At 54.1% G+C, this 26,615-nt stretch overlaps 2 protein-coding genes across 16 annotated transcripts in view; both read left to right on the top strand.

The window, feature by feature from the left end:
• ZSCAN1 (zinc finger and SCAN domain containing 1) overlaps nucleotides 1-15,847 on the top strand; it is a 34,169-nt gene extending 18,322 nt beyond the window's left edge. For all 15 annotated transcript variants that reach the window (XM_045077325.1, XM_045077335.1, XM_045077333.1 and 12 more), the window contains 4 exons: nucleotides 2,466-2,554; nucleotides 8,623-8,734; nucleotides 8,950-9,024; nucleotides 9,227-15,847. In XM_045077325.1, coding sequence (XP_044933260.1) covers nucleotides 2,466-2,554; nucleotides 8,623-8,734; nucleotides 8,950-9,024; nucleotides 9,227-10,038 — 1,088 coding nt within the window. In that variant the 3' untranslated portion in view covers nucleotides 10,039-15,847. The remainder of the gene's footprint in view (nucleotides 1-2,465; nucleotides 2,555-8,622; nucleotides 8,735-8,949; nucleotides 9,025-9,226) is intronic.
• A 389-nt stretch (nucleotides 15,848-16,236) lies between these two features.
• Nucleotides 16,237-25,785, top strand: ZNF135 (zinc finger protein 135). Its single transcript, XM_013049956.2, has 4 exons — nucleotides 16,237-16,504; nucleotides 17,812-17,896; nucleotides 20,348-20,474; nucleotides 23,276-25,785. Exons 2-4 carry the CDS (start codon nucleotides 17,864-17,866, stop codon nucleotides 25,018-25,020), a joined length of 1,905 nt encoding a protein of 634 aa, XP_012905410.1. The 5' UTR covers nucleotides 16,237-16,504; nucleotides 17,812-17,863; the 3' UTR covers nucleotides 25,021-25,785.
• Nucleotides 25,786-26,615: the final 830 nt, after the last annotated feature.

Here is a 26,615-nt window from a genome sequence, read left to right as displayed (position 1 = left end):
CGATCCCAGGACCCTAGCATCATGACCCAAGACAAAGGCAGAAGCTTAACTGACTACACCACCCAGGTGCCCTATTTCTGAAACTTTTCTAAACTGTTTTTGTAAATACTACATTCTTTGTTGTGTGTGCTCACTAAAGTTTCTGTTTCACTAATTTAGTGTTGGGCCAGAGACATGACAGAAATTTCCTTAAATGCCTGGAGCCAACAAAACAAAACTGCCTCAGTTTTTTAGGTTGGCTCTGAGTTGAGGTACTCCTTCAATGCTTAGCCTCTTGATTTGCAACTGTCCTGAGTCTTCCTGGTTACATGGGGCCTAACGGTCAACCAGAGTTGAAAGCCTGGGATCTTCTCGTTTCCTACCATGTGTTTAGTACTGATCATATGCATGGCCTGCTAGACTCTCTGGTAAAGCCCTTATTCCCACATGTACCTCCTTCTCCAGCCTCTTCCTTCCTAGGCTTTTTGGTCTCTCTGCTGCTGGTTCCATCTTTTACCCCTGCTACAGGTGGCTGTGGCTAGTATATGCCTTTAATGCTTTTGACATATGCTTCTCAGGAGGCCACTGAGGGTTCTGAGAGGGCATAAAGGCAAAATCCCTGAACTAATCCTTCAGGGAGTCCCCAGACAGGTCACCAGACGAACATACAAATGCAATTCTTTGGGAACAAGATCTGTCCTGTTCCCTGTAGCTTCAACAAGCCACACCAATAACGCAGACTGCTGTCCGCACAGCCCCTCCTAGCTGCAGAATGGGGTTGGTAGGCAGGTAAGTAAAAAATGCCACCACACCTCCTAGTTGAAATTTGATAGCTTTTTTCTTCATTAAGCATTCCCTTATCCTTGGTTGGTTTTGTTTGTTTGTTTGTTTTTGTTTTTGTTTTTCTTTAACCAGAGTCAAGTTCCCAAAAAGTTAACTCTGAAAGTTTTTGCTGGCTTAATTGTTGCCTCAGTGGAGGGACTGATTTCAGGAGCTCTCTATTCTGCCATTTTTGGCAACGTTACCTTCCTGATTGACTTTTAAAAATAGTTATTGACCCTGGGGATAAAAATACATGTTTATAAAAAATAAAAAATTTAAAAAAATAGTTATTGAAATACAATTCCCATACTCTTTAATTCACCTGCTTAAAAATATACAACTCAGTGATTTTTAGTATATTCACAGAGTTGTGCAACCATCAGCACCATCTAATTCCAGAACATTTCATTCACCCCAAAAGGAAACCTCCCACCATTAGCAGTCACTCCCCATTCTCCTATTCCTCCAGCCCCTGGCAATCACTAATCTACTTTTTGTCTTTATGGATTTGCCTGTTCTGCACATTTCATATAAATGAAATCGTATAATATATGACCTTTTGTGTCTGGCTTCTTTCACTTAGGGTTCACCCATGCTGTGAAATGTATCAGTATTTCCTTCTTTTTAAGGCTCAGTAATATTCCATTGTTTGGACATACACAGTTTGTTTCTTCCTTTGTCATTCGATGGACATTTGGGCCGTTTCCACTTTCTGCCTATGATGAACAATGCTGCTATGAAAACTCACAATATTTGTGTGGACATGTTTTCATTTCTTCTGGGAACACACCCAAGGAGGAGAAGTTTAGGGGCATTTGGTAACCCTATGTATCATTTTTGAGGAACTGCCAAATTGCCTTCCAAAGCAACTGTTTGCTTTTTACATGACACATTTTCAGCCTGCAGAACTGTATGAGAAGTATTATAATGGACACCCATGTAACTGTCGCGAAGCCATCTCAGAGCCTAACCTGAAAGGCAGCTTAAGTTGTTGTTTAAAGAAATGACACGCACTGTGGGGCTCACTGGGTCCACAGTGCAGGTCTGCTCCACATTCCTCTTTGCCCGCGCACCCTGGTGGGCCCAAGGGGGCCAAGGCCTTGAGTTCCTCATTGCATGTGCATGTTTGTACTTTTTCCTCTTATTTGTATCCAACAGTATATGGCTCTGTTTCCCTTGTCCTAACCCTATAAATGGTGTCCTTCTGTCACTGTCATCCCACCCTGGCGTTTGTCTTCCTACAACGTGTTCTGCGGCATACCCATAGGGCGCTGCTTTAACTGTCTTTGCTACCTGACTGCATTCCACCTGAGGAGGGTTCCAGGCTTTCCATGTTAGTCAGAGCTGCAGGCAATGTCCTCAAGGGCCTCTCAGGGGCACACATGGGCATGGAGCGTTGGGTGAGAAGACTTGTCCTCAGCTGCCTCTCCTGTCACCATGGTCTCATGAATGGCAGCCATGGAAAGGTCTGGAGCAGTGGGGTAGGGCTGCATTTAGAAGCTCGTTGGAAGAATAAAGGCATACTATTGCTCTTGCCTTGCCCTCACTTGGGGGGGGGTCTTCAGAGATGCTCCTGGGATTGGATGCCCTCCCTGAGCAGGAAATCTGGGGATTTAGGGGCTCTGGGTCACACCAGTCTCTCACCATCCTTTTCTCTCGTCCAGTTCTGGTATCTCTCACCGAACACCAGGACAAGAGCAACAGGGAGGAGGAAGATGGGATGAGCCCGAAGTCCTGGAAAGACCCATCCCAGGTGAGCCCAGGGCCCTGGATCCACGCTCCTACATTCCTGGGGCACCATGTGCACAGTGCTGTGACAGGTTGAAGGACATCCCATCCAAGCTCTGTGTGAGGCTGTCCTGACACTCCCAGAAGGCTGAACCCCACATTCTCACCAGCCCCACAAATCCCAAAGCTTGCTGCAGTTCTGTGCAGTTCCCGCGGTCGTGCTCTCCTGAAGACTGTCTTCACCCCCTGTACCCAGTCCTTTACTAGGCACCAGCCAGCTGCTGGGGTCCCTGTCCTCGTGTATAATCCACAGCCACATGCTGGGCAAACAGAAAGATTTCTGGGACTGCCACCCCAAGTGCTGCCACATGGGAGCTTGGGTGCCCTGGCCCAGATGCCATCCATAGTGTTAGTATCTGTAGTAGTCTCATACCCGGGAAGGCTGTGGATTCTTGGAGGGGCTGGGAAAGACTCTACGAGGGCAACTCTGACAGCAAGATCTATTCTTGCAAAGGCCCCAAGTGAGAGGGGACCATGGTGCATGACAGGGACCAAGGGAAACTTGGTGTGGCTGGAGCTCACAGAGTGATGGGGACAGGGCCCCAGCAGGGACTGGAGTGATTAAAACAGACCATGCAGATGTATTAACAGGTAAAACACAAAGGAAACAAAAACCAAACCACATTCCCTTCCCTCTGGCATCAGATTCACAGCACCTTGCTCTCACCTCCCGTCACCTCTGTGACCTCACCCTTCTTCAGACCACAAGCTCCTCTGGCTCCCACTAATCTGCTGCTCTGTCAAATATTAACCATCAGTGCTAAGGCCCTGTCAGGACCTTCATCCCCTGCACCTGGCTGTCAGTCCAGGTGTCCTTGAGATATCCTACTTCTCCCTCATACGGGGCCATGTGGCCTCCCTCAGTCATGACCAATACTACCACCTTCCCCTCCAAGCACCCCCTCAAGCTGACACCATTCACAAGCAACCTCGAAGCACCTTTGGCTTCCTTTTGTTTTCTATGTCCATGCTCAGAGAGAAAAAGGGAGTCATCTGCTTCCCTTTTAAAAATGGGAATGTTACAAGGAGCACATGGAAAGAGCCATCAGGGAAATGCAAATTAAAACCACGATGAGATATCATTACACACCTACTGGAAATGCTAAAAGTAGAAAGAGGGACAACAGCAAGTGCTGGCAAGGGAGTGCAAAAACGGACTGTTTCATTGCTGGTAGGACTGCAAAGTGGCAAAACCAACCTGGAAAACAGTTTGGTTGATTCTTACAAAATGAAGTACATGACATATGACCCAGCAATCCCACTCCTGGGGCTGGGTGTTTACCCAGATGAAACAAAACCTTGCGTTCCCCCAAAAACCTACACACAAACATTCACACCAGCTTTGTTTGTAATAGCCCCAAACTGGAAACCCCCACGTGTGTGTGCGATTGAATGAACAATCATTTATCCCACACACCAGGGAATACTGCCCAGCAAAATCATGGAAGAAACTCTTGATTCACACACAACTTAGATGGATCTGAGGGGCACTCTGCTGTCACAACAGTTAATCTCAAAAGGTACATTGTAGGAAATCCCATTTATAGGACATTTTTGAAAAGACAAAATGATAGCCACAGAGAACAGATTAGTGGTTGCCAGGCAAGAATTCCGGGTGGAGGGAAAATGAGACTATACAGGGATAGCACGAGGGAGTTTGCTCTGGGTGGTAGAACCATTCTGGTCCTGACTGTGGTGGTAATTTCATGAATCTATATACATCTTAAAATTAACAGACCTGTACGTGCATTACACACCCACAGTCAAGTTTATATAATTAAGTAAAATTAAGAAAAATTAAGTTCAATTAAGAAACCACTAAAAAACGATGGTATTTCCCATCAAGTCAAAGTTCAGTCCCTTCTGTGTTCCCAGAGACCACCCCCTCTTATGATGCAGGGGTCTAGTATTATTTTGAGGTTTTCTGATTTGCATGGCTCTTTTTTTGAAGGATCTGCTAGTCTGTATCTTTTTTCTTCTCTGGCTACTATGTTCTGCCTGGAGACCATTTTCATTCTTTAGTTAATTACTAACAACAGAAAAAAGACATCTAAACAAAAACATGGGACAAAAGACTAGTAATGCACCCACTGCTCTGTGGAAGAGCTCAGCCCACCAAAGAAACATCTGTGTACTTTTGTAGCTATCAGCTGCAAACCATCCCCGTCCTTGAATTCACCTGTGTGAATTTCTCTCTTACCTGCTATGGCTGGGGCGGAAGAGGAGTTATTCTTAGTTGTCTTCTTTTAGGTGGACAGGACGAAATATCTTTTTGTAAAACTCTTTAGTGTGGACAACTTCAAACACACACCATGTGGTAGGCTGAATTAGGCATCCACCCACCCTCTTTGCCCCACCAAATGTCCGCATCCTCATCCCCTAGAACCTGGGAGTGTCACCCTCGTTGGCAAAAGGGACTTTTTGTGGGTGTGATTAAAGGAGGAGCATGAGAAAAGGAGATTGCCCTGGATCCAGTCTGACTGGATTCTAACTATAATCACAAGTGTCTTTATACGAGGGAGGTAGAGGGAGGTTTAACGACAGAGACAGGACAGTGACCCGAGCACAGAGGTAGAAAAGATGGAGTTAGGGCCACAAGGCAAGGAACGTGGGTGTGTCTAGAAGCTGTGACTAGGCCAGGAAACAGACTGTCACTGGGTGCCTTCCGAGGAAATGAACCTTGGCAGACAAACTTTAGCTCGGGGAAACGGATTTCCAACTTCTGGCCTTCAGAGCTGTAAGAGAAATTTGTGTTGTTTTCAGTCACTAAGCTTGTCATGGTTTGGTACAACAGCCACAGGAAACTACTACGCACTACATACACCAAAGTGGAGAATGTGGGGTGATTGAGTAATGGACCTGGGGTTGTAATGGGACTTTTGTGGGCCCTAAGAATTTTTGTCCGATAAGAATCATATCAAGATTATATGCATGAGCTTCCCCGAAATAGTAAAAGTTATATTTTATGACCATATGGTATAAAGAATATATTCTAGGCTGGACTAGTCACTATATTCACCGTTCTTCCTGAGTGATTAGAAAAGACATTAAACATTATTGAAAGAAACCCCTTTCTCCAAAAAGTTTCATTGGCCCTGCGCTGTTTCTGGCACGTGATGGAGATGTCAACCCCAAATGGGCCATGAGTGCCTGACGCATAGCGAGAATCCATTCTGGATTCTCCCCTCGGTAATCACACACACGCTCACAAGTAGGGCCTGGGCTTTAAGTACTCTCCCCCCACCAACTGTACCTATAATATTTTTAATTTTTTACTGAGATATAATTGATTATGTGAACTGATATGTCAGTATCAGGTGTACAACATAATGATTCAATATACATATATATTGTAAAACGATGAACTACAATAAGTCTAGTTAACATCCATCGCCACAAGTTAAAGATATTTTTTCTTGTGATGAGTTGCTCTCTTGGCAACTTCTGCATATACAACACGGTATTATCTACTGTAGCCCCTATGTTGCACATTACAGGCCCAGGACTTGTTTTACAACTGGAAGTTTGTACCTTTTGACCTCCTTCATCTATTATATCCCCCCACACACACCCACATGCCCCTGGCAAAGCATCCAGACTCTTCTTTTTTTAGATATAAACCCAGATCCACTGCCTCAATGAAAACCATTAGCAACAATCCCTCAACAGCAGTAAAGGGCTGGCTGGCAGTCATATTTAGCATTATTATTTTCTCTCTCTTTGCTGGTTAGATGACAGATGTGGGTCCCCACATCCCACTCATTGCCCCACACTGTCCACAGAATAATCAGAGCCCTGGTCAGCAGGACTCTGGGGACATTTTTTGTGTTTGGAGCTATAAAGAAGGCTCAGAGATGTCCTAGTTTCTGTGCCTGGCCCAAGTGTTTGTCGCTATTTTCAGATGTCTCTGGATGGTGGCCCACGCCTCCAAGTCAGGGGAACTAACATGCCCTAACATGCCCCCACCCCACGAACACATACACACACAGGTCCTAGGCCTTCTCTCTCAATCCCTTACCATTCATGGTCATGGTCTCGGACCACAATGGTCAGGTACCAGGAAGAGGGAGAGGGACTCCTGCCTTCCTCCTTACAGATGGCAGCCCCTCTGTTGACTATTATAGAATTCAACCAATGTTTGTCTTACAATGGAAACTAGTATTTAGTAAGAAAAAGAAAATCAATAATTCAGCCAATCACACCATCCACATATTCCCAGCTTGAAAGTGAAGAACCTCATACCTTAATTCTCTCCCACCACACCCCATCACCACCTCTCCCTCCATCAGTCCCTAGTGCCCAGCAGTCCCAGCCTGTGCCTTTGGGGGGGGGGGCCCTTTATCCCCACACCTGTATCCCTGGTGAGTGAGAGCTGCAGAAAGCAGAGACCAACCCAAGACAGGCCTTTCTGACAAGAGCTTGACCTCCTGGTTGATTCTCATCACTTCTTGTTTTCCCAGCACACTTTCTCAAATATCATCCATTTGCCAAGCCCTTGCCAGGTGCCTGGCTCTAATCATGCTGTGCAGATATGCCTTTTCAGGCCCAGAGAGGGAAAGCCCCTTGCCCAGTGCCACCCAGCAAGTAGGGCTAGCTGGGATGCAAACCAAGGCCATACATTTCAGATCCTCACTCTTTAATGGCAAGCTCTGAGAGACTCCACTTTGCGTGGGATGTGTGCCTGTTGGTGGGATGGGTGATAGGAACGCTTTGGTGACACATGAGACGTGGAGCCCCACTGCTGCTCATCACCCTCTGGGGGACTTGTTCTCAGGCACAGTGCAGCTGGGAGGCACAGGTCAGAATCCCACAGGTGATACTGACCTCAGGTGATATTGACCTGACATAGGGCCTGGGACTCCGTTTAATGGCATGTCGCTGCTGTGAAATCCTCAGTGGTTTTCGAGTGAGAGTGTACAAGTCTGGGTTTTCCACAGAAACAAAGCCAGTAGGACTTATATAGACATAAAGAGAGATGTATTAAAAGGAACTAGCTCACACAACCATGGAGGCCAAGGAGTCCCTGATGTGCTGTCTGTAAGCTGGAGACCCCAGAAAGCCATCTCCAGGGCAGGGGAACTCCATCTCAGGCCCAAAAGTCTAGACCAGAGGAGTCTCAGTCTGAGCCCAAAGCCCAAGAATCAAGGAGGGGTCCAATGTGAGGGCTGAAGGTGGCTATCCCAGCTCAAGCAAAGAGCACAACTGCACCCTTCTGGCTTTGTGCTCATCTTGGGCCCTCAATGGATTAGGTGAGGCCCACCCACACCAGTGAGGATGATGTTTACTCACACAGCCAGTACAAAAGCTAATCTTCCCTGGAGACAGCCCCCACTCCAAATCCCAAAAATGATACTTTACCAGCTATTGGGCCATCCGTTAGCTCAGTCACATTGACTCCTAGAACTAACCATTGCAAAGGGGCCTTGAGTTTTCATTCTGCACAGGGGGCCCCTCAATTTATATCTCCAGTCCTAGTAACAGCCCTCTGCCAGTGTACCTCTGGGGTGCAAAAATTAAACACAAAATGGAGACCAGACCTGAACATCCCCTGAACAGTCAAAACCACTTACCACATAAGTGAGACTTCGTTTGGTGTGTTCTGCCAAACAAGCAAAACATAAGCTGGGCCACCTCAGTAAAGAAACTTAAGTCCTCTTCCTAAATGCAGTGTAAGCTAATCACTCTGAGCTAGCCCCTGCTGTCTGGAAACCCCCTTTTTAGTAACCACCCCCAAGAAAGTTAAACGACCTTCTCATTTTCACTGTATAAGCCCTCAGGCTTGGCATCAGCCCTGGATTTGGAAAGCTCCCAGTTCGTAGGCTATTCTTATTTGCACAATAAACTCTTACTAAATACTGTTTATCGGTTTGGTGGCGTTTTTGGTTTTTTTTTTGGCACCTTTTGGGGGGGGTGGGGAGGAGTGGTGGCTTTAGTTTTACATTCCTGGATTTTTGAAGGGAGGCAATGCTGTCCCTCTGCTGTGGTGGCTCAGCGTGGGGCAGTTGCTGAGCAGGACTGTGTTTGCCATTCCAGGCATCGGAGCTGGGGCTCCCCCAGGAGGGCGAGTGGCTGCAGCCTTCCCAGCCCCAGTGGAGTCCCCACGCCAGGGCGGGGGCCGAGGCATCCTGCACCCTGGGCTCACTCGGTGAGTGTTTGGGTTCTGTGGCAATCCTGAGGGCTGGGAATGGATTTAAGATCCGGTGAGGGTTAGATTTTGCTGATGGCAGTGTTGGGGGGTTTTGGTACCAAACGCTATACTTTCCCCCAGAAACTGTGCACACCAGGACTGGGGACTGACTGGTAGTGCACCCCCTCCTCCCTCCCGCAACAGCCACTCAATAGTTTCCACCCCCTGACCAGGGCTTCAGCCTCCTAGCATGCAGACAGACAGACCGAAGATGCTGCAGCAGGAGGTCCCCTCAGCGGCCCACCCAGGTGAGGACAAAGGGGCCCAGGGCCGAGGGATCTGCCCCCCCACCCCATCCCTTTATCTTAGGAAAGGATTGAGGGCACTAAGGCCCTACCAAGTAGTGTCTCTGCAGTCCCTGGGAGGAGGGGAACAGGAAGATGCCCAGGGTGTGGCCTCCAGCCCCTGTCCCTTCACTAACAATTAACCCTTTCCCCTCACCCTCCCCAGGCCCAGGCTGCTCGCCTCTGAAGCCTAGTATCTGGGATGAACCTCCCTGTGGGCCGGCGGGGGATGGAGCCCTGAGGAACAGACACTCCCTCCCCAGGCAGGCCCAGGACGCTGCCCAGGCAGAAGGGAGTGCCTGGAAGGCAGAGGCTGCCCCCAGGGACACTGTGCTTCAGGGCACTGGAGGCCAAGGGCATGCTCCCGAGGGCCCCCTACAGTGGAGCCCTCAGCCTGGCCGGGTTGCAGAATCCACCCTCCCCAGTGCTCAGAGTGGCAGTCCCCAAAAGGGTCTTGGGGACAGCGATGCCAGCAGTACCCACCTGCCCTTACTCAAAGACCCCAAAGCCTCCACTGAAGAGGCGGGGCAACCGATGGCTGCTGCCCCCTCCTCGGAGAGCTCGGCAGTGCCCCAAGTTCCCCCAGGGGCGCGGCCCTTCACGTGTGCCGAGTGCGGGGAGGTTTTCATCTGGGTCACCCACTTCATTGAGCACCAGAAATGCCACCTGGATGAAGGGCCCTTCTCGTGCCCCGACTGCGGCAAGGCCTTTCTGCACGCCTCGGTGCTGGAGGAGCATCGGAAGATCCATCTGCTGCAGCCGCCGCGCAAGAGGCCCCGGCGGGTCAGGGGCGAGGGGCCCGGGGAGGCCCGCCGGTTGGAGGCGGCAGGCCGAGGGCCCCGCGCCCGAAACGCGAATGGAGGCCGGCGCCGGGAGTCCTCCAGCCGCGAGCGGCCCTTCGAGTGCGGCGTCTGCGGGAAGGCCTTTCCCTGGATGGTCCACCTCCTCGACCACCAGAAACTGCACGCCACGCAGTGAGCGGACGCGTGGCCCCGGGTGACGGCGACCCCCCGCGGACTCGTCCTGCCGGCGACCCGGGACCCGCCACCCCCGCCGCGTCCCCTCCCCCCGCCCAGAGACGCCACCCTCCGCGGGCTCGTCCTGCGGGGCGACTCGAGATCCGCTGTCCCCTCCACCGAGTCCCCCGGGTGACAGTCCACCTCGGCAGACTCGTCCTGCAGGGGATGCGGCAGCTGCCACCCCCTCCGCCGCGTCCCCCCGGCAATAGCGACCCCCGGCAGACTCGTCCTGCGGGGCGACCCGGGACCTGTCGCGTCTCCCGGGCGTCGCCGCGCCTGGCCCTTACCCCGGGTGACAGCGACCCTCGGCAGACTCGTCTTGCGGGGCGGTCCGGGACCCGCCGTCCCCACCGCCACGACTCCTGGGTGTTGCCCCGCCTGCCGCTTACCCTGGGTGACACCGACCCACGGCAGACTCCCACTGCGGGGCTGCCGGGGGCCCGCCGCGTTTCCCTCGTGTCTCCGCGCTGCCGCGTCCCCCGACTGACAGCGAACCCCGAAGGGCCCGTCCTGCGGAACAACCGGGACCCGCCACCCCCGCCGCCGCGTTCCCCGGGCGACAGCGACCCCTGGCGGACTCGTCCTGCAGGCGACCCAGACCCGCCGTGTCTCCGGGAGTCGCCGCACCCAGCCCTTACCCCGGGTGACCGCGACCTCCAAAGGGCTCGTTCTGCGGGGCGACCCGCAACCCGCCGCGTCTCTCGCTTGTCGCCGTGCCTGCCGCGTCCCCCGAGTGACAGCGATCCTCAAAGGGCTCGTCCTGGGGACCACCCGGGACCCGCCACCCCTGCCGCCGCGTTCCGCGGGTGACAGAGACCCCCGAAGGGCTCGTCCTGCGGACGACCCGGGATGCTCAGCGTCTCCCGCGTGTCTCCGCGCCTGCCGCGTCCCCCGACTGACAGCGAACCCCGAAGGGCCCGTCCTGCGGAACGATCGGGACCCGCCACCCCCGCCGCCGCGTTCCCCGGGCGACAGCGACCCCTGGCGGACTCGTCCTGCAGGCGACCCGGGCCCGGCCGCGTCTCCCGGGTGCCGCTGCGCCTGTCGCTTTCCCCGGGTGATAGCAAACCCCGAAGGGCTCCTCTTGGGGGACGATCCGGGCGCCGACGCGTCTCCCGGGTGTCGCCGCGCCTGGCGCTTACCCCGAGTGACAGCGACCCCCGAAGGGCTCGTCCTGCGGAACGACCCGGGACCCACCGTCCCCGCCGCCGCGTTCCCCGGGCGACAGCGACCCCTGGCGGACTCGTCCTGTAGGCGACCCGAACCCGCCACGTCTCCGAGTGTCGCCGCGCCTGCCGCGTTCCTTGGGTGACAGCGACCCCCAGCGCCGTGCGCAGCTCGGCCGTCGGCCGTCTGTGTTCCGCAGGCTACAGCGGAGGAGCTTGGCCAGCACCACCAGCCCCAACAGACTTTCCCAGGGGCGCCAGGTCGGCATCTGCGCCTTTAACCTGGCGGCCCTCCTGCGCTCCGCGGAAGGAGGCGGGCTGCCCGCCCAGCCCCTGGGAGCCTGGCACACACATGGGGTTCTTTTACGTGGAACTGTCCTCTTTTCTTTCTTATCTTTTTGGTCCCCGCCCCCCATTCCTTTTCCACTCCTTTTTTAGGCTAAAGTACACACAGTAAAACTTGCCATTTTAACTACTTAAAATGCACAATTCGGTGGCATTAAGTACAGCACCATGTATTCTGCATCACTCCCAAAATGGGTCCCCCACACCCATCAGCAGCCACTCCCTATCTCCCCGCTCCGCCCCTGACACCTACCAATCTGCTTTCCGGAGGGCTTTCAGGCAGGGTTTTTAGGTATAACCAAATCTGACCACCACATGACTTCGTTTGATTCACAGAATGACTTTATTTTTTCTTTTTTTAAGATAAATGCCAAAATTTTTCAAATCATAGATGCCACATAAATCTGGCTTTATGGTTGCCCCGGATTTCCCAAGAGCAGGCATGCAGTCTCCCAAGCACTTCAGCTTACCCCACCACTTCTGGGGATAGCCTGCGTGCACATGGATTCAGCTTTTCACCCATCCCCAACTCTTCATTACTGGGTACCACTTGCCCCAGGTGAATGAAAGCCTTGCAAATTTTTCTTTTTTTGTTTTTGTTTTTTGGAACTTTACTTGGAAATAGTGTTGGATTGACTTTGACCACATGTAAGCAGAGATCTTCTCCTTTAAATCACACATAAGTCGCCTTTCAACTGGAAAAAGCCTTTGGATCTGCCCCACCCAGCCCATTGCTGCTTCTCCTACCAAACTGCCTCCTGCATCCCACCTGCGGCCTCTGTTCCCTAGCACCCTCCAGGGCCACGCAGATCCTTCCGCTGCCTTCGCACCCTTCGCCGTCCTTGCCTTCTTGGAACTCTCACTAGCTGGGCCTCCAGATCTTGCTCGTGGCTCGCTCCAGCATCCTGGCTTATCCTCGAAGTCCTCCCTGGGGACTTCTGGCCCTACTCCATGCCTTAATTTCTTGTGGGCTCCAGCTCTCTTTTAAGCACCTTCTTTCTCATCCTGCTGAGGCAGTTTCTTCCTTGGAGCTCAGGGGGCAAGGGTTGGAGTCTTGGCCCCACAGTTGGCCCATGATCCTTCAGATACAGCACACATGATGGACAGCCTTGTTTAAGATGACAGGATATGTGGACAAAGAAATCCCAGTGTTCCGCCTTGTTGGGGGCCAGAGATTCACTCCAATGCAGCTTTCATTCCAAGCCCCCTAAGCCAGAGGCACATTCACAGCTCTCTGGGTTGGAGCAGAACTGTATGAGAGAGTGGGAGCCACTGCCCACTAGATGTCAGTCAGACCCCTCACTGCCATGGGCCCCAACCATCCTCATGCTAACAGCTCTGAAGATGGGGTTCTAGGAAGATACTGCCAGGGCATCCCACAGACCAACTGCCCTCCAGAGACACCTGCCTGGTGTCCCTCAGCCCTTCAACTGAGCTTGTCGAAAGACAAGCTTGATCGAAAGAAAACCAACTGCTTCCCCTAGGCCATCCCTCCACCCTCCAAGGACTAAGGATCGCCCTGTTCTCTTTTCTCCTCTGCACTTAACTGCCCCAGCCTCCCTTTCTTCTGTCTTCTTTTCTGCATCTTTGGATGTTTGCAGCTGACTCTAAGCAAACTCTGCCTCCAGCCCATTCCCCTCAATCCCATCCAATACCAGCAGCCGGCAGGATCCCTCTGAAATAGACACACTGAGATGACATAAAGCCCAGCTGACCAGTTCCCTCAAATCCCTTCCTGCTTCAGTAGCCCCCAGCAGTGGGGTGTTATAGGCTGGCCTCCTGCACCCACACCCACTCTGTTCCCATCTGTCTCCACAGCGAATGCCATGCTGGGCCTCCTCACCTCGAGGGCTGCCTGCTCTGCCCAGAACTGTCTTCACTGCAGCACTGTACTAGTGCCCGGTACAGAGCAGCCCTCAGAGAGTGAGAATGGACGAATGGTCATCAGAGGAGGAAGTGGGCTGTAGCCACTGCCAAGACGCCACTGCAGGGCCACAGTGATCAGCCAAGGAAGCCTTACTTGGACCTCTGAAGAGATGGGGTGACAGCACCATGGAAGGCCACCATCAACGCTCTCTGTCTTGGCTGACACAGGCATGGATGTGGCCCAGGATCTTGGGCCTAGAGAGTCACTCCTCAGAATCCCGATTGACCAAAGCAGCCAAATTGAGTTAATTACTCAGACTGCCTAGTCCCAAGATGCTGCTTAAGCTGTAGTGAGATAGAGTACCAGCCCCCTCTTCCCTTTTTGCTCACTCCATGCACCCTTGGCTCACCCTGTGCCTTCGTCTGCCAGTGTTCCCTGCAAGATGCCAACAGCTTCCCATTGGGACACCTCCCAGCCTCCTTGTCTGTCCTCCAGCACTTTGTTACAGAGCATCTGCTGGGCCAGGTACTGGGTGCAGTCCAAGTCCTCATCTCATGCTCCAGAACCAGAGGCAAACAGACCACCCTCCTCCCCACCACAGCCAGGGCCTCTGGGAGCAGAGACCTGGGTACTGCTAGGTTTAGAGTCTCCCAAAATGATTTTTTTTTAAAGGATAAAATATATACACAAGGCACACTGTAATATATTTAAATGTATATATTGAACAACTTAACAAAAAGAGTGTAATGAAGTCGTGCTATCCGTGACTTGATTATAGAATTCCTTGAAACCTACACTGATTCCTGATGCAACTGCTCCTGGTGCAATCCTGTCACAGCCAGGTGGTGACCGCTGTGGTTTGAGGAAGCTGACATTGGCATGAGTGGGCCCCAGCCACTGGCTACAACATGGTCTGGAGGGGTGAAGGCCACACAGAGCTAGCCTTCAGATCATCTTCTTTAATTGACAGTGGTTTTGAACTCTTTGAATTTCCTATGAATCGAGATTTCACACACAAATACGAATCTTTGGCTCCTTTTGAGAAGTACAGCCCTAGTGCACCAGGCTTACCTGTCCGCATGGCACCTACTTGGTCGAGACCATCAGCTCCCATCTGTTTACAGCCTAGCCCCTGCAGGCATTGGAGTTTGTGAAAGCTGTTTGGAAAAAAACAACAATTAGGAGGCTAGGGGAAGATAACAGAGGGGCAAGCCCCAAGGGAGCTGGCCAGGGCAACCTGGCTCAATATTAGGGCTGGGGTATGTCCCCATGAGCACGCAAGTCTGTGTGGCACCTTCAAAAGCTTGTTACCAGGACTCGGCCCAGACCTGAGGAAAAGATTTCATCATAAATGTGTACATGCCTTCTGATACAGTTAAGGGAAAGTAAGGGGAAGCGTACACATTCCGTGGAAGAAGAAACTAAAAGTAAACAATTATCTTTTTCACATTTTGGTTTGCAGGTGAGAGAACTGATAATTGACATTTTATGTATATTTTAAAGACTTCATACTGTGGTATAGAGAAGGTGGGCTTTCCGTATGACAATCACAAATGTGAGCCTTTATAGTCTATGAATGTACAAGACACTTTAAAGAAAAGCTTGTCGTTGCCTTGTTTACATCAGTGCACTCTGTGTTTGAGCCATCTGTACTTTTCTGTAACAACCAGTGTTGTAGGGCTTATGAAATTTAAAGTCTTTTACTCATGTGAGAACCAGCCTAATCTTTTCAAGTGTCTTTATGTGTAAAGAAAAGGTTTCTAGCTAGGTTTTTCCCCAATGTGAGAACTCCTACTGTCTCTCTGCTGTTTTCAGAGTCAGAGTCGTTACAAATTGTTGTGCCAGACAAAGAAAAAACGCCCGCGTCTTGACACGTTTTCTCAGCTTCAGATCCAGCACGCCAGCCCTGGCTGGAATCAGTCTTTCTCAGCGGGCAAGTGCCCAGGCTCAGCCTCGGGCAGTCATGTCCGCTCGCGGCCCCACGGCCCGATCGCGCATCAGCGAAAGGAAGTCTGGCTCGTGGGGCTGAACGGCCACGGCGCACACCCCGTCCACTGGCGCCTGGCCCACTGCTGGCTGCCATCCTCGGGGCCCGGCGCCCGGCCGGCCCTGGTCCCACCAGCTTCGGATTCCGTCAGTGCGGACACACGAGCTCTGGACACTGCGTTGCTGCTCAAAGGCACACGTGACAGTGACGAAGAGCAGTTTAAACACGCATCCCTGGAGCCCGCGAGGGGGGGTCGGTGGCAAGTGTCGACGGCTCGCACGTGTATCGGGTCGTGGTGAGTGTCTCTGTTTCAACTTGGGTGTGTGTCATTTTGTGTCTCGCATTTCCCGCTGTTTCCGGATACTCCAGTTTATCGGACAACAATAAAGTTTACGGCACAGTGTCCACCGTGAACGCCGCACGTCGCTGCTCCCGGAGAACTCACCTCCCTCACTAGCCCTGCGCCCGCCGCCTCAGCCCGGCCGCGTCCTCCCGGCGGAGAGGGCCCCTCGGCGTCTTCCCACCGCCTCTGCTCCGCGTCCTCCCTCACCCCCTGACCACTCTACGCTAGTCCCCGGCCAGGGGCCGCGGTACGAGCGCGGGGGCGACGTTCGCGGGGCCCACCACACAGTCCGCGGGAACCGGGCACTTCCGACGGCGCCTCAAGCACCAGCGTCAAAACTCCAACTCTGCGCGACCGGACGGCCGGGGCAGAAGCGCTCGGGCCCTTGAGTGGACCTCTGGGAGTTGTAGTTCGGCGCCCGCCTGCGCAGGCGCAGTCCCGGTCAACGGCGGGCGTGGCCTTCGTCCCCGGTTATCAGACAAGGGAATGCGTCGTGGGAGGGTTTTAGGGCGGGTCGGCGAGGCTAAGGCGGGCGTGGGTCCTCGAGGCCGAGCTCGTACTGCGAGCGCGGTAGCCACGGCTCCGGACTCGGGCGAGGCGAGCACGGAAACGGCCGGAAGTGCGCGCGCCGCCCTCTGGGAGATGTAGTTGGGCGCCCGCCTGCGCAAGCTCAGACCCGGCCGGTGACGGCGCGGCCTTTGTCCTGCGGTCCAGCTGGTAAGTGAGGCTGGGGTGGCCGGAACGGGAGAGGCCGAGACCGGAGGAGATCCGGGGTCTTCCCGCGAGCGCCTGTGGAGAGTCCCTTTTCCTGCTTTGAGCCCGGGGCCGGTCGCCTCAGGGGCGGTGGGGGCGGGGCCGAGTGGGCGGGGCCCCGATTAGGAGTGGGGGTGTCCCCGGGTCTGAGAGTAGGAGTTGGGGTCAGTGTGGGGCCCTGGCTTTGGCCAAAGGGGTGGGAGCCACCGGCTACGGGCGTCACGGTCAGAGTGACCAGCTAGTCTGACCCTTCAGAGACGCGCCACCTGACCTGCAGCCTTCCCCTGCTTCGGTGGGACGTCCGGGGTTTGGAGGGTGGGGAGGGCCGAGGCCCCCTGCGAAGTCGTCCCTGCAGCGTCACCTTAGTGAGCAGCCGGCTTCTCTGGATGATCGTGAGGGAGTCCAAGAGCACACACTTTACTCCCAATCGCCGGGGACCCAGGAAGCGGGCTCATGTTAAAGTCTTACTGAGTACCATCCAGGCTCCGTCATTAATTCATCAAGCACATGTTTAGATGTCCTGGGTGCCAGGCCCCACCCTATACCCCAGAGCCCCCAGGGGAATCAGGGAGATGGTAAGAAACCTGTCAACACATCACTGAACGGGAGAACTCCCATCTTGGAAACTGCTGTGGAGACAACGGGGCACAGACGGGATGGGCCGGAATCAGGGGAGCACAGGAAGCGTCAAGGGGAGGTAGAGCCACAAGGGAAATGCATACAACCTTGGGCCCGAATCACGGGCACTCAGGGAGGAGGTGTGGGTACTCTGGAGATGCTCACTGAAGTAAGAGGTTTTTCCTGCTGCACTGACTGCCTTCATGTTTATCCTGCTGCATGCCATGCTCCATCTTCAGCCCTTGCCACACCTTAATTCCTATAATGTCTGTGCTGGCTCACCACTCTGATTTTATGAGTTGGAGAAACTGAGGTAAACAGTACCCAAAGACCCCCTATCTAGCTTTCTGTCATAGTAACAGAAATATCAAACATTTGGGCAACTGGGGGTGTGCCCTTTGCTAGCCATGGCCCTCAGTTTTCCTATTTGTGAAATGGGGTAGGAGAATTCAAGGTAGTCTGTCAGCAATGCCTGGCACAGTAGGTGCTTGGAGAATGCCAGGCTGAGGTTTTGCTGCAGTTGAGTTTGGCCTGGGCACAGGACTCCGGGCTCTAGCAGCCACAGCCCCTCCTACTTGCATGCACATCCTGGGGTGCGTGGTTCTGATCACCACAGGCACTTGCCCAGTCTCTTGCATCCCCTTCCCCCCCAGAACCGCCTGCAGAGGAACTGGCTGTTTCTGGAAGAAGCCAGAGAAGGAGGGAATGACCGCTGGGCTCGTTGCTGCTGGGGCCCCGGTGAGTATACCACCACTCTCCCACTCAGGCCTCCCAGGCCTGGCCTCACACCCCCATCAGACTCATTCTGCTCTCAGGGCCTTTGCCCTTACTCTGCCCCCACCAGGAATGTGCCCAGCCAGCTCCATCTTCCCCCAGATCTCCCACCTCACCACCTCCGAGAGGATCTCCCTGAGTCTTTACCTGCCCTGTTCTATCCTGGAAGACAGTGCTAGTCCATTCCACTGATGTGTCGAGCACTTTCCTGACACAGGGTTCCGGTGTACTCCCAGCTCGCTCACTCCACTCAGTCCCCTTGGTAACCTGCCATTGACTAGGTGCCCTTCTAGGCATTGTTGTAGGAATTGCAGGTGCAGGAACAGACAAGCAAAAAATTACCATCCCTATGGGGCTTACAGTTCCTATGAGGAATGTAAATGTGCCACATGTTGTGCAAGAAAATGAGGCCCAGAAGAAGATGGCTTGGGCCCCAGGCATTACCCAGTATAGCCCAGAAGACTTCCCTGAGGAAGTGATCCCCAGAGACCTGCAAGGGGGCTGGGAGTGAGATCAAGGGCCCACAGGAAGAATGTTCCAGGCTGGGGAATACCATGAGTAAAGGCCTGAAGATGGAACCATGCCAGGCACTTTCCATAAGGGCCAGGTACATATATGTAACTGGAGAACTGAGAACAAGGTTTCCTAGGCCAGCTGTTGGGGGGCCTGAGGCTTAGGGCCTTGGGAACCAGTTCTGACCATCTTTGCCGTGTGCAAAGACCCAGAACACAGTAGGCGCTCAGTGAATGGGTAGAAATACGCCAAAGCCTGTGGTCAGTGCTGGACACACGGTGGGTGCACCGCATCCTACACCCACATCAGCCCCAGGAGGCTGCGATAAGGAAACCAGGACACAGAAGCACGTCCCAGCCCTGAGGCCACACAGCTGGGAGTGGCCAAGCCAGGCCTGAGCTCAGGACACTTGGGCCCAGCTCAGACCACGTGCCCTCATAAATGTCCCCAGCGCTCAGCACACATCCCAGTGCCTTTGTGGCTCTTGCAGACCTCTGCATGACCATTCCCGCAGCGCCCCTCCCGGCCTCCCATTTTTTCCGGCAGCTCCCAGACTCTGCGACTAGAGCAAGAGCACCCTGTGGCTAGGGGAGTGTCTGTTGTTACCTGGCCTCTGCAGTGCCCAGAACAGGGACCCACGCTCACTGGGACTCTACAGAGAACCACTAAGACCTACTAAGTGGGGAAAATGTAGCAGAAATGGGGAAATTGGTCAAAGAAAATCAACCCTGCCCCGAGCCTCCAGCACACCGGCCTGAATGGGGGCTTACGCAGGTAAAGCACCCATTCTGTGCGGGGCCTGGCACACACATCACGGGAATCTCTTTATGCCTCCCAGCAGCCTCCTTGGGGAATTCTCACTAAATCACAGACGAGGGCAGGGAGGTGCAGGATGGACCTGGGGCTGGAGTTTGAAGCCCCATCCGTCTCAGGACGAGTCTGGACAGCACCACCCCCAGATGCCTAGTTCACACCGTCTGCTGCCCCACATCTCCCCGCCTCTGGTGGGAGGAATGTTAGCAGAGGCAGATGCTGCTTGCTGGGCCAGGATCTAGTATTTGGGCACCCTGTCTGTGTCCCTCACTCGGGGCAGTGACACCCAGTGTCAGGGTGAGCCGTGGACTTTGCCTCTGCCCCCACCCCCCCGCCCCAGCCATCCACAGCACTTGATTTGGTGAGAAGAAACTGCCTTTGTGGGGGATGGCTGCCCCCCTGCCCATCACGTGCCTTTGAGAAAATCATGAATTCCCAACCCAATCCCGGAAGAAATTGGCCTTGTGTAGGAATTTCAGAAAACATACACAAGTGTGGTGGTGACGAGGATCACCCGAGGAGCCACCATTAGGCTTTCTCTTTGGGGATTGTGTTTTTACCCCAATATGTAAATGCCCAAAATTAGACTAAGAAATGGTTTCCAGGGGTCCCATCACTGGACACCCCTCCCATCTGGGTTCACTCCCTTGATCTTCCTACCACTCCACTGGCTCCTTTCTTTCTCCCCACTTTGCATTCAGGTATTTGTTTGTGGGCAGTGTAGACTGACAGGAATCTGCAGCTTGGTGACTGCAGCTGTGGACACCAGGGGACATTCTACCTGACTCGTGGGAGGTTTTCAGCCTCCCGGGGCTGCTTTGTGCCCCTTCCTCGGTCACAGCCATGATGGCATTTCAGGGGTCCTGTGTTTGCATGACTTGGGTGTGTCCTCTTATATCCTAAGACCCCCTTTTCTCCAGCAGAGCCCCCAGACACACACACCCCCGGGAAAACGTGGTCCAAATTCTCAGACCTGAGAAAACCCCTCCCCCACTCATCTTGGCTGTCCCTGTCTGCCAGCTGCTCCCACTAACAGCCATCGCCGGGGTTGGCCTGGGTAAGAACACCTGTGTGTGACATTTGTTTCAGGAGCAAGTGACCTTTGAGGACGTGGTCGTGGACTTCACCCGGGAGGAGTGGGGGCAGCTGGAGCCTGCTCAGAGGACCCTGTACCTCGATGTGATGCTGGAGACCTTCAGGCTCCTGGTCTCCGTGGGTAAGGCCACACTTGAACACCCGATGGTCTGCGCCCAGCACAGACTCTAATTCTCCTGGTTTAACAGTTGGGGTAGGTCTAGGCCTTAAAAACAAATGCCTAGGAGTAGTTTGGGGTTTTAGAGACCTGATGTTTGGTTTCAAGTTACAGATCCCACCTGAAAATGCCAGGAGCCAAAAATCATGGGTTAAGAGGGCCCTAGTGGGTCCCATGACTGCAGAATCCCAGGGTAGACCTGAGTCTTCCTGTGGTCTCTCAGGAGCCCTCTCCCTTCATACCTCCTCCATCTGGGTCCAGGGCCAAGTCTTGCCAGTGCGTTACCTTCTGCCTCCATTCGCAGATGGGCCCCCTAGAGGTGATGGGAGCTGCCATAGTACCTCATCTGTGTCTTGTCCTGGGCCCCCTTGGAAGGCCCGTGGGTCGTCTTGTGTGGCAGCCAAGTCCCCTCCACACTGGTCCTTGTTGCTAGCTGTTGGTCGGGGGAGCAGCAGAGCTCTGACTGGCTGGAGCTGGGTCACACAGCCCTCTGCCCAGAGCCAGGGTTGGGTCCGTACAGGGCCAGGAATCGGGGCCTCTACCACAGCTGTGGCCTTTGGGGCCTGCAGCCAAGTGGGTCGCGGAGGAAGGAAGGTGGACTGGACAGAAGGATGAGAAGGGTCCTGGAATACCAGCGCATACTCATGGATCCTCCCCATTGAGCAGAATGCTGGCTCCCCAGGCCGAATGTCATTTCCCCGCTGGAGCAGGAGGAGCTATGGGTGGCAGATGCAGGGGTTCCCCAGCATGTGTGCCCAGGTGAGGGGAGAGCCCTGCAGGGCTGGGAGGAGCCCATTCAGCCCCGTGGCACTCTCTCTCCATATCTGCCCTCGAATTCTTCAGAGCGAACTGATGACTCAGTCTTTGGTAAACGTGCACCAAGGACCTGTTCTCCTGTGAGTGAGGCCTTCAGTGAGCCAACATCCTTGGTGAGGGAAGGGGTACGCAGTAAGCAGGTAGAATCATAGCTGCACAAGATACTTACGGTGTATGATGAATACTGAGGCTGGGCGCGGGGCGCCCTCCCCCCGCCCTAGGTTGTGGGGAGGACCTGAGCAGAGAGGAGGCTAGCCTCTCCAGGGAGGTGATGTGTGAGCTGAAGCCCGAGTCATGAGAACAGTGCCACCTCGAGAAGGCTGGGAGAACAGAATTCCAGGCGGAAGGACCAACAAGTGCAAAGGCACTGGGGTGGGGCAGCAGCCTGCTCTTTCTCTGTAACAAACCCTCTCACCTCAGAGATTTAAACCACAGAATCTTTAACGACTCACCTGACTGTGGGTTGGTAGATCCCATCTGGGCACTTCCGCATGTCTGTGCAGTCTGTGTTCTTGGTACATCTTACTCAGCTCCTGCGACCAGTACCAGCTCTGTAGGAAGTGGAGCTTTCCCGCACTGGTGTCAGGCCCTGACCTAGTTTAAGCAGCAGCCTGTCACCAGGGCCCAGGAAGAATGGCCAGTGTGTAGGAGGAGTCACAACCATGTCTCTATAGTTTCAGGAGCAAGCAGCCCTTGTCTAGGACATTCGCTTTCTGTGGGTGTTGTAATGAATTGCCAGCAGCTTAGTGGCTTAAAGCAGCAGGAATTGTCTCCCAGTTCCAGTCTTGGTGTTGGTGCTGCAGTCCAGGGGCAGCAGGCAGCATTCCTCCTGAGGAGCCTGCGAGAACCCATGTCCTTTCTCCTTCCGGCTCCCAGACGTGCCCGCATTCCTTGACCCACAGCCTCATCCATCCTCCCAGTGAGCACAGCTCTGAGGTATTCTCCCTTCACTCTGGTCTTCTCCCGTCACTCCCGTCACTCTGGCCCTCCCATGTCCCTCACTCACAGATCAGAACACTTGTGACCGCTTCCTCACTGGTTCCAGGAATTAGAATGTGGCCGTATTGGGGACCACTGTTTTGCCAGCCACATGTGGCTTGAGCTCTTTTTTTTTTTTCCTGAACACTTCATCAGAGTGTGATGTAAATGGCAGGTTGCCCCCTCACACGTTTAAGCCAGTCCAGTGCTGAGCTGGGGACGCCAGGCTGAGGCTGTGGCTGTGCAGGGCACCCTGGGTACCAGGCCAGAAGGCAGTCCTGCCAGGAAGGGGGAGGAGAGGATGCATTCGTTTGTTCATTCAGCATGTCTGCTGGCCTCTGCCGTGGGTGGTGGTGCAGTGGTGACCAAGGTGGACAGAAGCCGTGCCCTTGGGGGCTCCCAGTGGCTGAAACAGACCCAACAGACGAGATCCAAGTCCTCTTGCTCACCTCCGGTCACTTATCCCTGCCTCTGGCCGTACACACGTCAGCCGGCTCCAGTCTGAGGAGCTGGTGGTTTCTCTAGATCTGGCCGAGCTGGAGCAGCAGCGTCAGGGCTGCGCCGGCTGGTCCTTCACCGGTGAGAGGCAGGTCTTCCTCCATTGGCGCCTGGCACTCAGGGGCGGCTTTCGCCAGGGCCTGGCCATTGCTCAGCCCCTTCCAGCCTGGGGCTTCTGCTGACAGCTTCCCCGGATGCTTGCCTGGATGCTCGCTGTCTGCCCTGCATCCTCTCCATGCCCTCATTCTCCGCGTTCCCCTTGCCAAATGCCCCGTCTCTGACGATTCCCCGTGCCTTTTTCCCTGCTCCTGTTCCTCCTCTGATCTGCGAAGCTGTATTTTTAAGTGGTCGAAGCCACTGGTGCCTTCAGCCTTTCCAAACCACCAGTTTTAGTCTTTAGCCACCCGCCCATTGCAAATTCTTCCCCCCCCCAAACTGGAATTAAGGGGCATCTCCATTTTTGTTTCTTTCAGACCTGGAAACTAGACCCAAAACCAGACTGTCCTCTCCAAAGCAGGACATCACGGAAGAAAGAAGCAGCAGTGACCTGGTGGAAAGGTTCCTGTGGGAAGGTCTGTGGGATGCCGAGGGTGACAATGCCGAGGGCCACTGGGGACAGAGTCACGAGAGCCAAGACAGCCGCATGGTGCAGGCAGCCTTCACGCCTGTGAGGACCCCCATGCAGCAGCAGCAGCAGCAGCAGCAGCAGCAGCAGCAGGGGAATGGGTTCGGGGAAAACTTGATTCTAAGCCCCCGTCTCCCACCTCAGGCGATGACTCCTGAAAGGCAAGGCCTCCACATGCTGGGGACACGCGTGAAGAGGGGGAAGCCAGACCCAGGGTTCAATGCTCAACCAAAAACATATGCAAAGGAGAAGCCCTACAAGTGCCAGGCCTGTGGAAAGGCATTTAGTCACAGCTCAGCTCTTATCGAGCACCACCGAACACACACAGGAGAGAGGCCCTACGAGTGTCACGAGTGCAGAAAGGGCTTCCGCAACAGCTCAGCGCTTACCAAGCACCAGAGAATCCACACAGGCGAGAAGCCTTACAAGTGCACTCAGTGTGGGAAGACCTTCAACCAGATCGCCCCGCTGATCCAGCACCAGAGGACACATACTGGGGAGAAGCCCTACGAGTGCGGCGAGTGCGGCAAGGCCTTCAGCTTCAGGTCCTCCTTCAGCCAGCACGAGCGCACGCACACGGGCGAGAAGCCCTATGAGTGCGGCCAGTGCGGCAAGGCCTTCCGCCAGAGCATTCACCTCACGCAGCACCTGCGCATCCACACAGGCGAGAAGCCCTACGCGTGCGGCGACTGCGGCAAGGCTTTCAGCCACAGCTCATCACTAACCAAGCACCAACGCATCCACACGGGCGAGAAGCCGTACGAATGTCGCGCGTGTGGCAAGGCCTTCACACAGATCACACCGCTGATCCAGCACCAGCGCACGCACACCGGCGAGAAGCCGTACGAGTGTGATGAGTGCGGCAAGGCCTTCAGCCAGAGCACGCTCCTCACTGAGCACCGGCGCATCCACACGGGCGAGAAGCCGTACGGGTGCAACGAGTGTGGCAAGACCTTCAGCCACAGCTCGTCGCTTAGCCAGCACGAGCGCACGCACACGGGCGAGAAGCCGTACGAGTGCGGCCAGTGCGGGAAGTCCTTCAGGCAGAGCACACACCTCACACAGCACCAGCGCATCCACACGGGTGAGAAGCCGTATGCGTGTGGCGACTGTGGCAAGGCCTTCAGCCACAGCTCATCGCTCACCAAGCACCAGCGCATCCACACGGGCGAGAAGCCATATGAGTGCCGCGCATGTGGCCGCGCCTTCAGCCAGCTCGCGCCGCTCGTGCAGCACCAGCGCGTGCACACAGGTGAGAAGCCATATGAGTGCAGCTCGTGCGGCCGCGCCTTCAGCCAGAGCTCACTGCTCATCGAGCACCAGCGCATCCACACGAAGGAGAAGCCGTACGGGTGCAACGAGTGTGGCAAGTCCTTCAGCCACAGCTCGTCACTCAGCCAACACGAGCGCACGCACACGGGCGAGAAGCCGTACGAGTGCCCACACTGCGGGAAGTCCTTCAGGCAGAGCACACACCTCACGCAGCACCGGCGGATCCACACAGGTGAGAAGCCCTACATGTGTGGGGGCTGTGGCAAGGCCTTCACGCACAGCTCGTCGCTCACCAAGCACCAGAGGACTCACACCGTGTAGGCCCACCTTACACTGGCCAGGATGCTGTAGAGCCCGAAGCCCCAGCTCGTCCCTTCTGGACCTGACCCAGCCGTCCTTGACGGAAACACTGGTACAAGCACACACGAGCCTGGGTGCCCGGTCTGCGGCCTGAACGCCCTCCAACCAAAGGGATGGACATGACTGCGGGAACCCAGAGCTCTAGGTCGCCCATCCCTGGACAGCAGGTTGGAGGCAGAAGGGGAACGTGGAGTTCGTTCGTGTTGAGGGCCTTGTCATGAGTGCCCTCTAATGCCACATCCCAGAAACTACAGGAAAAAGGGGGACAAAATGTAGCCAATCTGGAGATGGCTTCTGTCCAAGGATTCGATATTCCAAACTAGGATTTTCAAAGCAGTGAGAAACCCCACAAATGCGTTCTGTATACAGGAACCGGATACACAGAATTTATCATTACTACGTGTGACGTTTTGGGGAGGGGTGCTTATGGATGGTACAGGGTGGCTCTAAGTTCCTCTACAGGACTCACAGGCATTAGAAAACACACATGTTGCTGTTCCACAAAAAAGGAATATTTTTCCTTTGTTAAGCCACCATTTTAGCAACAATAGTGCCTCCACATTGAAACGTTACGTTTTGCAAGGTTTATCTCTGTTGAGAAATGTTATGAGTTAATCTCTCAATTGTTGTTCACTGAGTCTTCTTCCTGGTGTTTTAAGAAGCTTTTGTTTCTGTGTTATTTATCTTGAGGGTCCACAGTACTACATTAAATCCTGAATCCGCTCACAGCAGTCTCTCTGACAACCACGACCCTTGAACGGTGACTTGCCATCCTCATTAGAACCCATACTTAAATTACATTGGCTGGATTTGGTCACCAACCATCAGGGTTCTGTCGGTTGGTTTGATTTTCTTTTTTCTTTTTTTTTTTTTAAGATTTTATTTATTTGTTTGACAGAGAGAGATCACAAGTAGGCAGAGAGGCGGGCAGAGAGAGAGAGGAGGAAGCAGGCTCCCTGCTGAGCAGAGAGCCCGACGCGGGACTCGATCCCAGGACTCTGAGATCATGACCTGAGCCGAAGGCAGTGGCTTAACCCACTGAGCCACCCAGGCGCCCGGTTGGTTTGATTTTCTGATCACAATGCCGGGATGTAAGTTCCCAGTTAACTTGAAATTTCTCCCCTGGGGGAAAACTATTACGAATAGTCTTCCCATAGTCCCCAGTGTGCTTGTGCAATGCCTCCTCTCCCTTTATCGGACTTCATAAGCTACTTAAGAAAACAGCTGTCTCTGGTAGAAACTATGCAGGCCACATCAGGAACTTTAGCTATTGTCATAGTCCCATTTAAGAAGCAAGAAGAAAGGTGAAATTAATGCCTGTTCCTGTAGATCCCAAATGTCCCCCTTCCAGCATGCCACTATAAGAGACCACCCATGAGATGTTTTGCTTACTTCTGTATAGGGCACCTTTGAAATCCAGTGTATATTTGACTTTTGAGGCATATGTCAGTTCGCTGTAGCCTCCTTTCCGGTCATTTGCCACAGGGACCCAGCCAGTGGCTGGATGGGACTGGGCGGCTCAGTGGCCTTGGTCCTCCGGTCAGCTGTTTTATCCT

The sequence above is a fragment of the Mustela putorius genome, unplaced genomic scaffold (assembly GCF_011764305.1).
Source record: "Mustela putorius furo isolate JIRA1106 unplaced genomic scaffold, ASM1176430v1.1 tig00000196_pilon_pilon_pilon, whole genome shotgun sequence".
NCBI classification, from domain to species: Eukaryota; Metazoa; Chordata; class Mammalia; order Carnivora; family Mustelidae; genus Mustela; species Mustela putorius.
This window is presented reverse-complemented; position numbering and strand designations above follow the sequence as displayed.

What these genes read in the sequence shown, in the direction of transcription:
- ZNF135 (XM_013049956.2), top strand. Translation starts at nt 17,864, where the DNA reads ATGACCGCTGGGCTCGTTGCTGCTGGGGCCCCG. An exon ending in TCGTTGCTGCTGGGGCCCCG is followed by an intron (nt 17,897 to 20,347) that starts GTGAGTATACCA and finishes CATTTGTTTCAG; the next exon opens with GAGCAAGTGACCTTTGAGGA. An exon ending in CAGGCTCCTGGTCTCCGTGG is followed by an intron (nt 20,475 to 23,275) that starts GTAAGGCCACAC and finishes TGTTTCTTTCAG; the next exon opens with ACCTGGAAACTAGACCCAAA.